Source organism: Lutra lutra, chromosome 2 (assembly GCF_902655055.1).
Source record: "Lutra lutra chromosome 2, mLutLut1.2, whole genome shotgun sequence".
Lineage (NCBI taxonomy): Eukaryota > Metazoa > Chordata > Mammalia > Carnivora > Mustelidae > Lutra > Lutra lutra.
Genome location: NC_062279.1, coordinates 36715694 through 36732470, shown reverse-complemented (window position 1 = coordinate 36732470; position 16777 = coordinate 36715694). Strand labels below are relative to the sequence as shown.

The following is a 16777-nucleotide window of genomic DNA, read 5'->3' as shown; positions in this document are numbered from 1 at the left end:
GGTGTTGAGTTTGATAAGTTCTTTATAGATTTTGGATACTAGCCCTTTATCTGATATGTCATTTGCACATATCTTCTCCCATTCTATCAGTTGTCTTAAAGGGTCTATCCAACAAGATCTAACAACTGTAAATATCTATGCCCACAACATGAGAGCAGCCAACTACATAAGGCAACTATTAAACAGAATAATAAAAAAACATATTGACAAGAATACATTAATTGTAGGGGATCTTAACACACCATTCTCAGCAATAGACAGATCATCCAAGCAGAAAATCAACAAAGAAACAAGAGTTCTGAATGACACACTAGATCAGATGGTCCTCATAGATATATCCAGAACATTTGACCCTAAAACAACAGAATACTCATTCTTCTCCAGTGCACATGAAACTTTCTCCAGAATAGACCACATACTGGGTCACAAATAAGGTCACAACTGATACAAAAAGATAGAGATTTTTCCCTGAATATTCTCAGACCACAATTCTCTGAAACTGGAACTCAATCACAAGAAAAAGTTTGGAAGAAATTCAAACACTTGGAAGCTAAAGATCATTCTGCTCAAGAATGTTTGAGTCAACCAGGAAATTAAAGAAGAACTTAAACAATTCATGGAAACCAATGAGAATGAAAACACTTTGGTCCAAAACCTACGCGATACAGTAAAGGCAGCCCTAAGCGGGAAATATATAGCCATCCTAGCCTCACTCAAAAAAATGCAAAAATCCTGAGTACACAAACTATCTTTACACCTTAAAGAACTGGAAAATCAACAACAAATTAAGCCTAGCCCATGTACAAGAAGGAAAATAATAAGATTAGAGCAGAGATCAGTGAACTAGAAACCAGAAATACAGTAGAACACATCAACAAAACAAGTAAATCAAGTCAAAAATTGGGCAGAGGACATGAACAGACATTTTTCCAAAGACGACATACAAATGGCTAACAGATACATGAAAAATATGTTCATCATCATTAGCTATCACAGAAATTCAAATCAAAACCACACTGAGACAACATTTTACATCAGTTAGAATGGAAAAAATTGACAAGGCGAGAGATAACAAAGGTTGCAGAGGTTGTGGAGAAAAGGGAATCCTCTTACACTGTTGGTGGGAATGTAATTTGGTACAGCTACTTTGGAAAACAGTATGGAGGTGCCTCAAAAAAATTAAAAAATAGAGATACCCTATGACCTAGCAATTGCACCATTTACCCCAAAGATACAGATGTAGTGAAAAGAAGGGCCACATGCTCCCCAATGGTCATAGCAACAATGTTCACAATGACCAAACTGGAAAGAGCTGAGATGCCCTTCAATAGATGGGAGGATAAAGAAGATATGCTCCATATATACAACGGAATATTACTCAGCCATCAGAAAGGATGAATATTCAACTTTTGAATCTGCATGAATGGGACTGGAAATTATACTAAGTGAAATAACTCAAGCTGAGAAAGTCAATTATCATATGGTTTCACTTATTTGTGGGGTATAAGGAATAGCATGGAGGACATTAGGAAAAGGAAGGGAAAAATGAAGGTGGGAGGGAATGGAGGGGGAGATGAACCATGAGAGACTATGCACTCTGAGAAACAAACTGAGGGTTTTAGAGATGAGGGGGGTGAAGTGATGGGTTAGCCAGGTGATGGGTATTAAGGAGGGCACATATTGCATGGAGCCCTGGGTTTTATACATAACAATGAATCATGAAACACTACATCAAAAACTACTGATGTACTGTATGGTGACTAACATAATATAAAAAAAGGAAGAAAAAAAAAACCCTCCAAATTTCAGGGACTCTTGTGGTGTGGACCTGCACTGTTCCACTTGTGGAAGGTCTCACCATGCTTGCTGGCCAATCCCAGGAAAGTGGTCATGTGACCATAAGGCAGTTCAGATTATAGCAGAAAGCCAGCACAAAGACCAAGTGCTCTCCTCTGGCTTCCTGGCTCCTATGACTGGAAATAGCACATCATCTTGGCACCACCCACTCTTCCTGTCACCCAGAGGATCCTCAGACCACACTGTCACTCCTGGGATTCCACCCATCTTCACAACCTGAGCACATTTAAGCCAAGTACATTCTAGTTAGTAATAAACTTCCAAAGGTTCAGATTTTATGCTCTGCAGTTTCCAATACTTTGCAAAAGCAGCCATAAGTAGGATCCTTCTCCACTGGTGGATCCACAGCTATATCTACCCCAAGAACTTATACACCTCCTACCTTCCAAAAGGTGGTCACTTTTCTACTTACAGGGTTGCAGATTTTTTTTCTCTCAGAACGCCAACTGATTTCTTGGGTGTTCAGAATGATTTGGTAACTATCTAGCTATGTTTGAGGGATTAGACTATCTGAGGGTCCCCCTACTTCTCTGCCATCTTAACTCCTCCCCACAAACACACAATGACTCCTCCCCCAGAGAAAGAGAATCTTATGCAGCTCCACACCCAATGTGGAATAGAACCAGGGTCAATCTCACAATCATGAGATCATGACCCAAGCCAAAATTGAGAGTCAGATGCTTAACTAACTGAGCCACACAAGTCCCTTAATTTTTAAGTTCTTGACATTACAGAACTAAACTGAAATTTATTAAAGATCCACTCTTAAATTTCTTATCAACAAACAAATAAAATTTATGAGCCAAAAACTCAAAACAAAACTAAAACAAGGAAAAGCTTATAAAACTAAATATGGACCCCAGCATCAACTGCTGAACACAGAATGTGACTTTTTAAATTCTTGGCAGATGGTAAAGTTGTGTAGAAACTAAACACAAATTATTTAAAGCCTGGAGCCCCTGGCCAGAAATTACACAGTTGGGTGACGGGAAAACCGCAGAAAGGGATTGTAAGTTAACCTATACTGTTCTGGCTTCACCTCACATTCTTCTCAGAGTTAACCCCAGAATTGATTAGGTATTGGGCCAGACTAATACTGACAGAGGAACAGAGTAATGTAACTTGCCTACCAGAAGACGTCCACTGATTGGCAGTACAGAAAATGAGCTAGCAATGAAAAATCTGAAAATTAAATTAAGAAGGCAATGCTATTCATAATAGTAAAAAAAAAATTTAAGGATATATTTAACAAAACAAGAAATGTAAACTGTAAAAAAAATACATTGCTGAGAAAAATTAAAGAAGATATACAGATATATATATATCTTCTTTAATTATCTATATATATACATAGATAGATATAGATAGAAGAATATATCATATTCAAGGATCAAAATACTTGACATTGTTTAGATGGCTATTCTCCCATTATTAACCTATGTGATTAAACAATGGAATACTTAGAAAAATCTTAGCAGGAATTTTCATAAAAATTAGAAAGCCAATAATAAAATGCATATGAAAATGCAAAAGGCCTAGAATAACCAAAACAATTATTGGACAAATGAAAAATGTGGGGACTTAACAGCACTTCATTTCAAAATGCAGTATAAAACTACTGTAATAAAAACTGTACGCTTTCCCATAAGGGTAGATGTACAGATTAATGATATAAAATAGCAATTACAATAAAAAATCCACACATTTATGGTCAATTGATTTTTACAAATTTGCCAAGACAATTAAGTGGGGGAAAGAATGCTCTTTTCAAAAAATTGCAAGGGATAACTGGAAATCCACATAGCAAAAATAAAAATGAACTTAAATATATATACAAAAATTAACTCACAGTGTATCATAAAACTGAATATAAGAGCTATTAAGCCATGATGCATAAAAAATTGATAAACTATACTTCATCAAAATTAAAATTTTTTCTCCAAAAAGGTACTATAAGGAAGAAATATTTGAAAATCATGTATCTGGTAAAGAACTCATAGCCAGAAAATATAAACAATTCTTACAACACAGTGAAAGTGTGAAACTCTCTATTTTCATTTTTTAAAATGGACAAAATTTTTGAATAGGATGTTCTTCAAAGAAGATATACAAAGCTATTAAGCATGAAAATATGTTCAACACCATTCAATATCATTAGTTTAGAGGGAAATGCAGATTAAAACCAATATAAGGCTACACCACATACCAACTAAAATTATTCAAATTGAACATACTGAGCACACCAAATCTTGGTGTGGATAACCAGGACTGGTGACACAATTTGTGGGAACCCAAGCAAAATGGAAACATAGGCCCCCTATTTATAAAGTGGGTAAAATATATTACTATGGCACTAAAATAAAAAGTTTTTGCCTTTCTTTAGCAGCCTCTCTCTCAATGGGTCATGGTATTATTTACAATTTAATGTCTTTCTGAATAAAAATTTAATTATTAATATGAATTATACTGTCCATCCTTGTATTGTACAAGGCCAGTTTTAAATGCAAATATCAAAACATTTAGCTTTATGCAAAGTCACTGAAATTACACAATTCATATGGCTTTTCCCCTTCAGGTTGCTTTCAATCTGGCCAGGGAAGAAAGATAAAAGCAAGACTACAGAATGTAGGAAGAGGGAAGAGAATTTCACCAGCAGTGGAGAGGACTGGGAGAGTGTTGGACCTATTTTGGCACATATTCCATTTTACTTGAAAAGAATGTATTCTGTAGTTGTTGGGTATAGAGTTCTGTAACTGCTTAATTACTTCAGTTCAGTTAATAGAAGTATAAAATCTCCTAACCAAAAAACAAAAACAAAAACAAAACAAAAACCTTTTTAAAGGAATAGATACAATAAAGAATAAAGGAATAGGTACAATAAAGAAAATTATCTTACACTGCTTTAGGTGACATTGTGCAAACATCTCCTGAACAATAGCAAGTGTCAGGATCATCGTAACTCAATCCTAGATTAAAGCCAAGCAACTGCACGATGCTGGTAGTGTATGACTCCAAGGATAAACCCTCTGGATACTAAATATAAGGAAGAAGAAAAGAGTTAGCTAGGAAGCCCAAACTATACTATAATAAATTTACTATAATAAAAAATTAGTGTATTCTATGCTAAATAATATTATAATAAAAAAATTAGTACATAAAACTCATTTTTTTAAATCAATGCATCCAAGAAGCTTATGTAGATGCATGTGGATCATAGACTTATTAAACATGGATGAGTGAACACAATAGTTTAATTTCAAAATACTAATACTTAGTGACAATACCAGCTACTTTAATCTAATAGTCTCAAACACCATACTATATTGCTTCTTTGAGTTATTTTAAACAAAATGACTTAACTCTTTGGTTTTAATAGTCAATTTTATATTCTCTTTGTAGTAGGCAGCTTCTAGCATGGGTCACAAGGAATCTGCCTCCTGGCATTCATGTTCTTGGTATTCCTATTCTGTTCTGTACAGGATGAACTTATTGACTTGCTTCTAATTAACTAAATGTAGCAAAACAGATGGCCATCATTTCTAAAAATGGATTATAAAAAGACTGACTTCTCAATTTCCTGTGGGATGTAGTAGAAGAAAAAAACTAAAAGAAAAAATAAAAGACTGACTTCTTGGACTCTATGTCTCACTCAAGCTCTCTAGGTGAAACCAGCTATGACAGCATGAAGTAGGCCTGTAGAGAGACACACAGGCACAAGTTTGGAAACAGATTTTAGGAGGTCTGTCACAGCCAAATGACTAAGTCTGAAAGCAAATTCTCTCCATATTGAAGCCTGAGATAACTATAGCCTTACTTGACACCTTAACTTCACCCATTTAGATTCACTACCCACAGAACTGAGTTGTTTTCATCTGCTAAGTTTTGGTATCATTGGTTACATAGCAGTAGAAAATTAATAACTTTCAGTAGGTATTACTGTTTTCCTTTGGATCGTTTCCAATTTCTACACAAAGATGTTTATAGAACCTTCATTCATAATTCCCAAAACTTGCAAGAAACCAGGATATCCTTCAGTAGGTAAACAGATAAATAAACTGTGGCACATTTCAGACAAAGGGATATTATTCAGCACTAAAGAAAATGAGCTATCAAGTCATGAAAAGAAACGGAGAAAGCTTGAGTACATATTACTAAGTGAAAAGGGCAAGGCTACATACTGTATGATTCTAAATACAAGAGATTCCAGAAAAAACAAAATTGTGAAGACAATAAAAATATCCATGGTTGCAGGCAGGGAGGGGAGAAATTGATAGCAGAACACAGAGGATTTTTAGGGCAGTGAAAATATTTCATAAAATAATACCATGATGATTGATACCTATCATCTTTTGCCTAAACTCATGTATAACACCAAGACTGAACCCTAAGGTAAACTATGGATTTTGAGTGATCTTGATGGGTCAATGTAGGTTCATCCTTAGTAAAACCTATATCCTTCTGGTGAAGGATGTGGATAATGGGGGAGGCTGTTCATGTGTGGGGGCAGGTAGTATATGGGTAATCTGTATACCTTCCCTTCAGTTTTGTGGTGAACCTAAAACTGTTCTTAAAAAATAAGTCTTTAAAAAAGTGATAGATTCCTGATGACCCAGGCTCAGCACTGTAAGCAGGTGGAAAGTAAAGAACAGTTCAGAGAAGGCATCCATGATCCATGATATGTCTTGCCTTCATGTATATAAAGAGTCACTATATATGAGGTACTTTAATTTAGTTATGTACTGCCCTATACGGATACCTTATACTTCTAAGTTTCTTTCTTTTACTCTCATAATAAAATGTTTTCTATGCTGTTTAGCACAACTTATGCCCTACTCTGTAAAAGTCTCCTCTTTTATCACCGCTAAAATTTGGTAATATGAATCAAATTGTATTAATGGGGTAATTGTATTAATGATGCCTCTGATCTTCTATATTGTGATGCTTTGATATCTAGGGTCTTTCCAATGCTAGTCTGTCCCTCCCAGAGTTACCCAATTAAGATCATAAAAACTTACCATCAAGTGTGCCTTTTATATGCAAACCAATCAACCTAGAGCCATATGCCATACCATCCTTTTATCAGGCTCACATACTCTAGGCCACTCTCTACTTGCCAAAATCACATCAGAGACAGGTACCAGAAAACTAGGTACAGCCTCTATGCAAGAAAGCTTGCTGAAATTATTCAAACTAGCCAATCTTAAGACAGCTTACTTTGCCTTACCAATCCCTCCCTAAAGAAATAACAGAGGCTCTTGTCCATGTTTCCCCCATGTTCCCTATGCTGCCTAAATAACCCTCATATGGCCCCTCGTATGGACCCTGAAGACATGCCTTCTGTTTCTAGGGAAATGTATGTTAAACTTCTTCCTGCATGACAATCAATACCATGTCTGCATGTCTTCCAATACCAGATGAAAATAAACTAGGTTAGTTCTACTTTAATTCAGTTAGATTAGTCTAGTTAATTCAAACTAGACTACAACTAAATTAGTTGTAAATGTATACTATAAACTCTAGGACTACTGCTTAAGGAGTTTTTTAAAAATATAATTGATATGCTAAGAAAGGAGAGGAAATGGAATACTATGAGATAATACAATTAAAATACGGAAGGCAAAAAAACAAAAAAAGAGAGGAGAACTAAGAAACTAGGGACAATAAATAGAAAATAGACAAAATTCAACATCCATTTATGATTAAAATCTCTCAACAAAGTGGATATAGAGGGAACATACCTTAACATTATAAAAGCCATATTTGACAAACCTACAGTTTACATACTCAAAGGTGAAAAGCTGAGAGCTTTTCTTCTAAGATCAAAAACAACACATGGGTCCCATTCCTACTATTTTCATTTAACATAGTATTGAAAATAAGTAAATAATGAAACTGGAGTCCTATCTCGTACCACTTAACAAAAATGAACTCAAAATGAACTAAATACTTAAATGTAAGAAGTAAAATCATAAATCTTAGAAAACACAATGAAAAAAATCTCTTTTGACACTGTCTTGGTAATGATTTTATGGATATGACACCAAAACAACAAACAACTAAAGCTTCATTAATATGAAAGGTTTTGTACAGGGGCTCTTGGGTGGCTTAACTGGTTGGGCAACTACCTTCAGCTCAGGTCATGATTCTGGAGTCCCAGGATAGAGTCCTGCATCGGGCTCCCTGCTCAGCAGCAAGTCTGCTTCTCCCTCTGGCCCTCCCCCTTCTCATGCTCACTTGCTCTCTCTCATTCTCGCTCTCTCTAAATAAATAAAATCTTTTTTTAAAAAAAGGTTTTGTACAGCAAAAGAACCAACCAACAAAATGAAAAGTCAACCTAGAGATTAGGAAAAAAATATTTTTAAACTATAGATCTGATAAGGGGTTAATATCCCAAATATATTAGAAATTCATATAACTCACTACCAAACACCAAATAAAAATTCTTAATATATTAGGAACTCACAACTGATTAAGAAATGGTCAAAAAGGAGGGCCTGGGTGGCTCAGTCAGTTGGGCATCCAACTCTTGATTTCAGCTCAGGTCATGATCTCAGGGTTGTGAGATCAATCCCGATGTTGGATGTGCTCATCATGGAGTCTGGTTGTCCCTCTCCCTCTGCTTCTCCCCAGCCCTCTCTCTCTCAAATAAATAAAACCTTTAAAAAAAGAGAGAGAGAAATGTTCAAAGGACCTGAATAGAGATGCCTCCAAAGAGGATATCCAAATGGACAACAGATATATGGAGAGATACATGCTCAACCTCACTAATCATTGCACAAGAGATATCACCTCACACCTATTAGAATGACTATTATCAAAGAGACAAGAGATAATACATGCTGGTGGAGAAAATGGAACCCTTGTACATTGCTGATAAGAATGTAAATCGGGGCGGGAGGAGTCAAGATGGTGGAGAAGTAGCAGGCTGAGAATACTCAGGTAGCAGGAGATCAGCTAGATAGCTTATCTAAAGATTGCAAACACCTACAAATCCAATGGGAGATCGAAGAGAAGAAGAACAGCAACTCTAGAAACAGAAAATCAACCACTTTCTGAAAGGTAGGACTGGCGGAGAAGTGAATCCAAAGCGATGGGAAGATAGATCGTGGGGGGAGGGGCCGGCTCCCGGCAAGCGACAGAGCAACGGAGCACAAAATCGGGACTTTTAAAAGTCTGTTCTGCTGAGGGACATCGCTCCAGAGGCTTAACCGGGGTGAAGACCGCGCGGGGTCAGCTTGGCGTCAGGTCCCGCAGGGTCACAGAAGGATCGGGGGTGTCTGAGTGTCGCAGAGCTTACGGGTATTAGAATGGGGAAGCCGGCTACAGAGACAGAGCCGAGGAGTAAGCTCTAAGCTCGGGGTTACCTTGAACCGGTCGCAGGCTCGGTCAGCTCGGAGCGCGGCCGGAGGCCAGGGTGAAGCGAGTAATTGGGAGCTGTTCTCTGAGGGCGCACTGAGGAGTGGGGCCCCGGGCTCTCGGCTCCTCTGGACCGGACACCGGGAGGCCGCCATCTTCATTCCCGCCCTTGGGAACTCTACAGAAAGCGCTCAGGGAACAAAAGCTCCCGAAAGCAAACCCCAGCAGATTACTCACCCCGGCCCTGGGTAAGGGCAGTGCAACTCCGCCTGGGGCAAAGACGCATGAGAATCACTACAACAGGCCGCTCTCCCAGAAGATCAACAAGAAACCCAGCCAGAACCAAGTTCACCTACCAAGGAGTACAGTTTCAATACCAAGGAGAGCAGTGAAATTCCAGAGGAGGAGCAAAGCACGGAACTCATGGCTTTTTCCCCATGATTCTTTAGCCTTGCAGTTAATTTAATTTTTTTTCTTTTTCAATTTTTTTTTCTTCTTCTGCTAAATTTTTTTAACTTTTACCATTTTCTTTTTTAAAGTTTTTTAACTAGTTTATCTAATATATATATTTTTTTCCTTTTTATATTTTTTCCTTGTTGGTTTTATTTTTTTAATTGTTTCTTTTTTTTTTTTTTTCTTTCTGAACCTCTTTTTATCCCCTTTCTCCCCCGTCACGATTTGGGATCTCTTCTGATTTGGCAAAAGCATATTTTCCTGGGGTTGTTGCCACCCTTTTAGGATTTTACTTGCTCCTTCATATACTCTTATCTGGACAAAATGACAAGGTGGAAAAATTCACAACAAAAAAAAGAACAAGAGGCAGTACCAAAGGCTAGGGACCTAATCAATACAGACATTGGTAATATGTCAGATCCAGAGTTCAGAATGACAATTCTCAAGGTTCTAGCCGGGCTCGAAAAAGGCATGGAAGATATTAGAGAAACCCTCTCAGGAGATATAAAAGCCCTTTCTGGAGAAATAAAAGAACTAAAATCGAACCAAGTTGAAATCAAAAAAGCTATTAATGAGGTGCAATCAAAAATGGAGGCTCTCACTGCTAGGATAAATGAGGCAGAAGAAAGAATTAGCGATATAGAAGACCAAATGACAGAGAATAAAGAAGCTGAGCAAAAGAGGGACAAACAGCTACTGGATCACGAGGGGAGAATTCGAGAGATAAATGACACCATAAGATGAAACAACATTAGAATAATTGGGATTCCAGAAGAAGAGGAAACAGAGAGGGGAGCAGAAGGTATATTGGAGAGAATTATTGGAGAGAATTTCCCCAATATGGCAAAGGGAACAAGCATCAAAATCCAGGAGGTTCAGAGAACCCCCCTCAAGATCAATAAGAATAGGTCCACACCCCGTCACCTAATAGTAAAATTGACAAGTCTTAGTGACAAAGAGAAGATCCTGAAAGCAGCCCGGGAAAAGAAGTCTGTAACGTACAATGGTAAAAATATTAGATTGGCAGCAGACTTATCCACAGAGACCTGGCAGGCCAGAAAGAGCTGGCATGATATATTCAGAGTATTAAAAGAGAAAAACATGCAGCCAAGAATACTATATCCATCTAGGCTATCATTGAAAATAGAAGGAGAGATTAAAAGCTTCCAGGACAAACAAAAACTGAAAGAATTTGCAAACACCAAACCAGCTCTACAGGAAATACTGAAAGGTGTCCTCTAAGCAAAGAGAGACCCTAAAAGTAGTAGATCAGAAAGAAACAGAGACAATATACAATAACAGTCACCTTACAGGCAATACAATGGCACTAAATTCATATCTCTCAATACTTACCCTGAATGTTAATGGGCTAAATGCCCGAATCAAAAGACACAGGGTATCAGAATGGATAAAAAAACAAAACCCATCTATATGTTGCCTACAAGAAACTCATCTTAAACCCGAAGACACCTCCAGGTTTAAAGTGAGGGGGTGGAAAAGAATTTACCATGCTAATGGACATCAGAAGAAAGCAGGAGTGGCAATCCTTATATCAGATCAATTAGATTGTAAGCCAAAGACTATAATAAGAGATGAGGAAGGACACTATATCATACTCAAAGGAACTATCCAACAAAAATATCTAACAATTTTAAATATCTATGCCCCTAACGTGGGAGCAGCCAACTATATAAACCAATTAATAACAAAATCAAAGAAACACATCGACAATAATACAATAATAGTAGGGGATTTTAACACTCCCCTCACTGAAATGGACAGATCATCCAAGCAAAAGATCAACAAGGAAATAAAGGCCTTCAATGACACACTGGACCAGATGGACATCACAGATATATTCAGAACTTTTCATCCCAAAGCAACAGAATACACATTCTTCTCTAGTGCACATGGAACATTCTCCAGAATAGATCACATTCTCAGTCCTAAATCAGGTCTCAACCGGTATCAAAAGATTGGAATCATTCCCTGCATATTTTCAGACCACAATGCTCTGAAGCTAGAACTCAATCACAAGAGGAATTTTGGAAAGAACCCAAATACATGGAGACCAAACAGCATCCTTCTAAAGAATGAATGGGTCAACCAGGAAATTAAAGAAGTATTGAAAAAATTCATGGAAACAAATGATAATGAAAACACAACGGTTCAATATCTGTGGGACACAACAAAGGCAGTCCTGAGAGGAAAATATATAGCGGTACAAGCCTTTCTCAAGAAACAAGAAAGGTCTCAGGTACACAACCTAACCCTACACCTAAAGGAGCTGGAGAAAAAAACAAGAAAGAAACCCTAAACCCAGCAGGAGAAGAGAAATCATAAAGATCAGAGCAGAAATCAATGAAATAGAAACCAAAAAAACAATAGAACAAATCAACGAAACTAGGAGCTGGTTCTTTGAAAGAATTAATAAGATTGATAAACCCCTGGCCAGACTTCTCAAAAAGAAAAGAGAAAGGACCCAAATAAATAAAATCATGAATGAAAGAGGAGAGATCACAACCAACACCAAAGAAATACAGACAATTATAAGAACATACTATGAGCAACTCTACACCAACAAATTAGACAATCTGGAAGAAATGGGATGCATTCCTAGAGACATATAAACTACCACAACTGAACCAGGAAGAAAGAGAAAGCATGAACAGACCCATAACCAGTAAGGAGATTGAAACAGTCATCAAAAATCTCCAAAAAAAAACAAAAGCCCAGGGCCAGACGGCTTCCCAGGGGAATTCTACCAAACATTTAAAGAAGAACTAATTCCTATTCTCCAAAACCGTTCCAAAAAAATAGAAATGGAAGGAAAACTTCCAAAGTCATTTTATGAGGCCAGCATCACCTTGATCCCAAAACCAGACAAGGATCCCATCAAAAAAGAGAACTACAGACCAATATCCTTGATGAACACAGATGCAAAGATACTCGCCAAAATACTAGCCAATAGGATTCAACAGTACATTAAAAGGATTATTCACCACGACCAAGTGGGATTTATTCCAGGGCTACAAGGTTGGTTCAACATCCGCAAATCAATCAGTGTGATACAACACATTAATAAAAGAAAGAACAAGAACCATATGATACTCTCCATAGATGCTGAAAAAGCATTTGACAAAGTACAGCATCCCTTCCTGATCAAAACTCTTCAAAGTGTAGGGATAGAGGGCACATACCTCAATATTATCAAAGCCATCTATGAAAAACCCACCGCAAATATCATTCTCAATGGAGAAAAACTGAAAGCTTTTCCGCTAAGGTCAGGAACACGGCAGGGATGTCCATTATCACCACTGCTATTCAACATAGTACTAGAAGTCCTAGCCCCAGCAATCAGACAACAAAAGGAAATTAAAGGCATCAAAATCGGCAAACAAGAAGTCAAACTATCCCTCTTTGCAGATGATATGATACTATATGTGGAAAACCCAAAAGACTCCACTCCAAAACTGCTAGAACTTGTACAGGAATTCAGTAAAGTGTCAGGATATAAAATCAATGCACAGAAATCAGTTGCACTTCTTTACACCAACAACAAGACAGAAGAAAGAGAAATTAGGGAGTCCATCCCATTTACAATTGCACCCAAAACCATAAGATACCTAGGAATAAACCTAACCAAAGAGACTAAGAATCTATACTCAGAAAACTATAAAGTACTCATGAAAAAATTGAGGAAGACACAAGGAAATGGAAAAATGTTCCATGCTCCTGGATTGGAAGAATAAATATTGTGAAAATGTCTATGCTACCTAAAGCAGTCTACACATTTAATGCGATTCCTATCAAAGTACCATCCATTTTTTTCAAAGAAATGGAACAAATAATCCTAAAATTTATATGGAACCAGAGACGACCTCGAATAGCCAAAGGAATATTGAAAAAGAAAGCCAAAGTTGGTGGCATCACAATTCCGGACTTCAAGCTCTATTACAAAGCTGTCATCATCAAGACAGCATGGTACTGGCACAAAAACAGACACATAGATCAATGGAACAGAATAGAGAGCCCAGAAATAGACCCTCAACTCTATGGTCAACTAATATTTGACAAAGCAGGAAAGAATGTCCAATGGAAAAAAGACAGCCTCTTCAATAAATGGTGTTGGGAAAATTGGACAGCCACATGCAGAAAAATGAAATTGGAACATTTCCTTACACCACACATGAAAATAGACTCAAAATGGATGAAGGATCTCAATGTGAGAAAGGAATCCATCAAAATCCTCGAGGAGAACACAGGCAGCAACCTCTTCGACCTCAGCCGCAGCAACATCTTCCTAGGAACATCGCCAAAGGCAAGGGAAGCAAAGGCAAAAATGAACTATTGGGATTTTATCAAGATCAAAAGCTTTTGCACAGCAAAGGAAACAGTGAACAAAACCAAAAGACAACTGACAGAATGGGAGAAGATATTTGCAAATGACATATCAGATAAAGGGCTAGTGTCCAAAATTTATAAAGAACTTAGCAAACTCAACACCCAAAGAACAAATAATCCAATCAAGAAATGGGCAGAGGACATGAACAGACATTTCTGCAAAGACGACATCCAGATGGCCAACAGACACATGAAAAAGTGCTCCACATCACTCGGCATCAGGGAAATAGAAATCAAAACCACAATGAGATATCACCTCACTCTAGTCAGAATGGCTAAAATTAACAAGTCAGGAAATGACAGATGCTGGCGAGGATGCGGAGAAAGGGGAACCCTCCTACACTGTTGATGGGAATGCAAGCTGGTGCAACCACTCTGGAAAACAGCATGGAGGTTCCTCAAAATGTTGAAAATAGAACTACCCTATGACCCAGCAATTGCACTGCTGGGTATTTACCCTAAAGATACAAACGTAGTGATCCGAAGGGGCACGTGCACCCGAATGTTTATAGCAGCAATGTCTACAATAGCCAAACTATGGAAAGAACCTAGATGTCCATCAACAGACGAATGGATAAAGAAGATGTGGTATATATACACAATGGAATACTATGCAGCCATCAAAATAGATGAAATCTTGCCATTTGCGACGACATGGATGGAACTAGAGGGTATCATGCTTAGTGAAATAAGTCAATCAGAGAAAGACAACTATCATATGATCTCCCTGATATGAGGAAGAGGAGATGCAACATTTGGGGTTAAGGGGGTAGGAGAAGAGTAAATGAAACAAGATGGGATTGGGAGGGAGACAAACCATAAGTGACTCTTAATCTCACAGAACAAACTGAGGGTTGATGAGGGGAGGGGGGTTGGGAGGGGGGGTGGGTTATGGACATTGGGGAGGGTATGTGCTATGGTGAGTGCTGTGAAGTGTGTAAACCTGGCGATTCACAGGCCTGTACCCCTGGGGATAAAAATATATTATATGTTTATAAAAAATAAAATTTAAAAATATAATTTAAAAAAAAAGAATGTAAATTGGTACCACCACTATGGAAAACATTATGGAGATTCCTGAAAAAATTAAAAATAGAGCTATCATATGAATCATCAATTCCACTTCTCCTGTATATATATCTGGAAAAAAATAAAACCTCTCTCTCAAGGCTATATTTGTACCCCATGTTCACTGCAGCCCTATTCACAATTGCCAAGATATGATACAGTAAAAACCTAAGTGTCCACTGACAAATGAATGGATAAAGAATTGTGATATTCAGTCACAAAAAAGAAGGAAATCCTTCCATTTGTGACAACATGGGTGAATCTTGAGGGCATTACACTAAGTCAAATTAGTCTGGCAGAGAAGGACAAGTACTATATGATCTCACTTATATGTGGAGTCAAGCACAACCAAACTCCAAGAAACAGAGAACAGATTGTTGGTTGCTAGGGGTGGGAATGAGTGAAAATGGTTAAAGAGTACAATCTGCTAGTTTCTGAGGATACAATGTACAGCATAATGACTGTACTTAACAATATTGTATTTTCTATTTGAAAGCTGCTGAGAGAGTAGAACTTAAGGTTCTTATCACACACACACACACACACACACACACACAAACGGCACCTGTGTGAGATGATGGATGTGTTCACTAACCTAACTGTGAAAACATTTCACAACATACACATATATCAATCATTATGCCGTGCTTTTAAACAATGTTATATGTCAATTATATCTCATTAAATATGGAAAAAAATAATAGATCTCATATATAAACTCAGCAAGGTTATATATACAAAAATATATAAAAATAGACCACATATGTATACGCTAGCAGTGAAAAACTGGAGGATGAATTTTAACAATCAATACCAGTCACAATAACATCAAGATATATAAAATAGCTATGAATAAATTTAGGAGGAGATATGAAAGCTCTACAAATAACTTTTTAAAGACATCAGTAAATGGAGAGATAAATCATGTTAGTAGACACTGGAAGATCCAATGTTGTTATAACAATTTTCCCCTAATTCATTCATAAATTACACACCATCCCTATCAAAATTTAAGTAGTTCTCTGTGTCTGTATGCTTGTATGTCTGCGTATAAACAGAAAATCTGATTTTAAAATCTATATGAGAATGCAAAGTTATATACAGACAATATAGTATTCACAAAGAACAAAGCTGGAGGACTTTAACTATCTTGACTTCAAGATATTTAATATTACTAAAGCCACCATATTCAAGGAAGTAATTCTTTAATTTTTTTCAATTCTTCACTTAAAAAAAGCACTTAGAATATTATGATTGGTAGCTATCTTTCTGAAATTTAATCTTCAAACTGTTGCTGGTATAAACAAAAATAATTTATTTTTACGTTTGTATTTTAATTTTATACTGATATTTTTACAGTATTCTTGCTTAGCTCATATATTTATCTTTTATAATTATAAATTTCTATTGTAAAAATTGTCTTAAGGATGTCACCAGGAAAACACACATACCACTTACATTCAATAATTCTTACAACCTGCTTTATTTGTTTATACACAAACACATACACACACACGGCATGATCTAAAACTTAGTCCTCAACAATGAAACATTATTTTCAAGAATTAACAGTGATGAAGACCTGGACAATTTCTGATGGCCTTTCCTCAAACTTTGGCCGAGGGAAGACCAAAAGCAG

General features: G+C 37.0%; 1 protein-coding gene across 4 annotated transcripts in view; it reads right to left on the bottom strand.

The window, feature by feature from the left end:
- The window catches only part of LOC125092772 (disintegrin and metalloproteinase domain-containing protein 5-like), a 180485-nt gene that overhangs the window by 103846 nt on the left and 59862 nt on the right, over positions 1-16777 (bottom strand). For all 4 annotated transcript variants that reach the window (XM_047717149.1, XM_047717152.1, XM_047717151.1 and 1 more), the window contains one exon: positions 4754-4890. In XM_047717149.1, coding sequence (XP_047573105.1) covers positions 4754-4890 — 137 coding nt within the window. The remainder of the gene's footprint in view (positions 1-4753; positions 4891-16777) is intronic.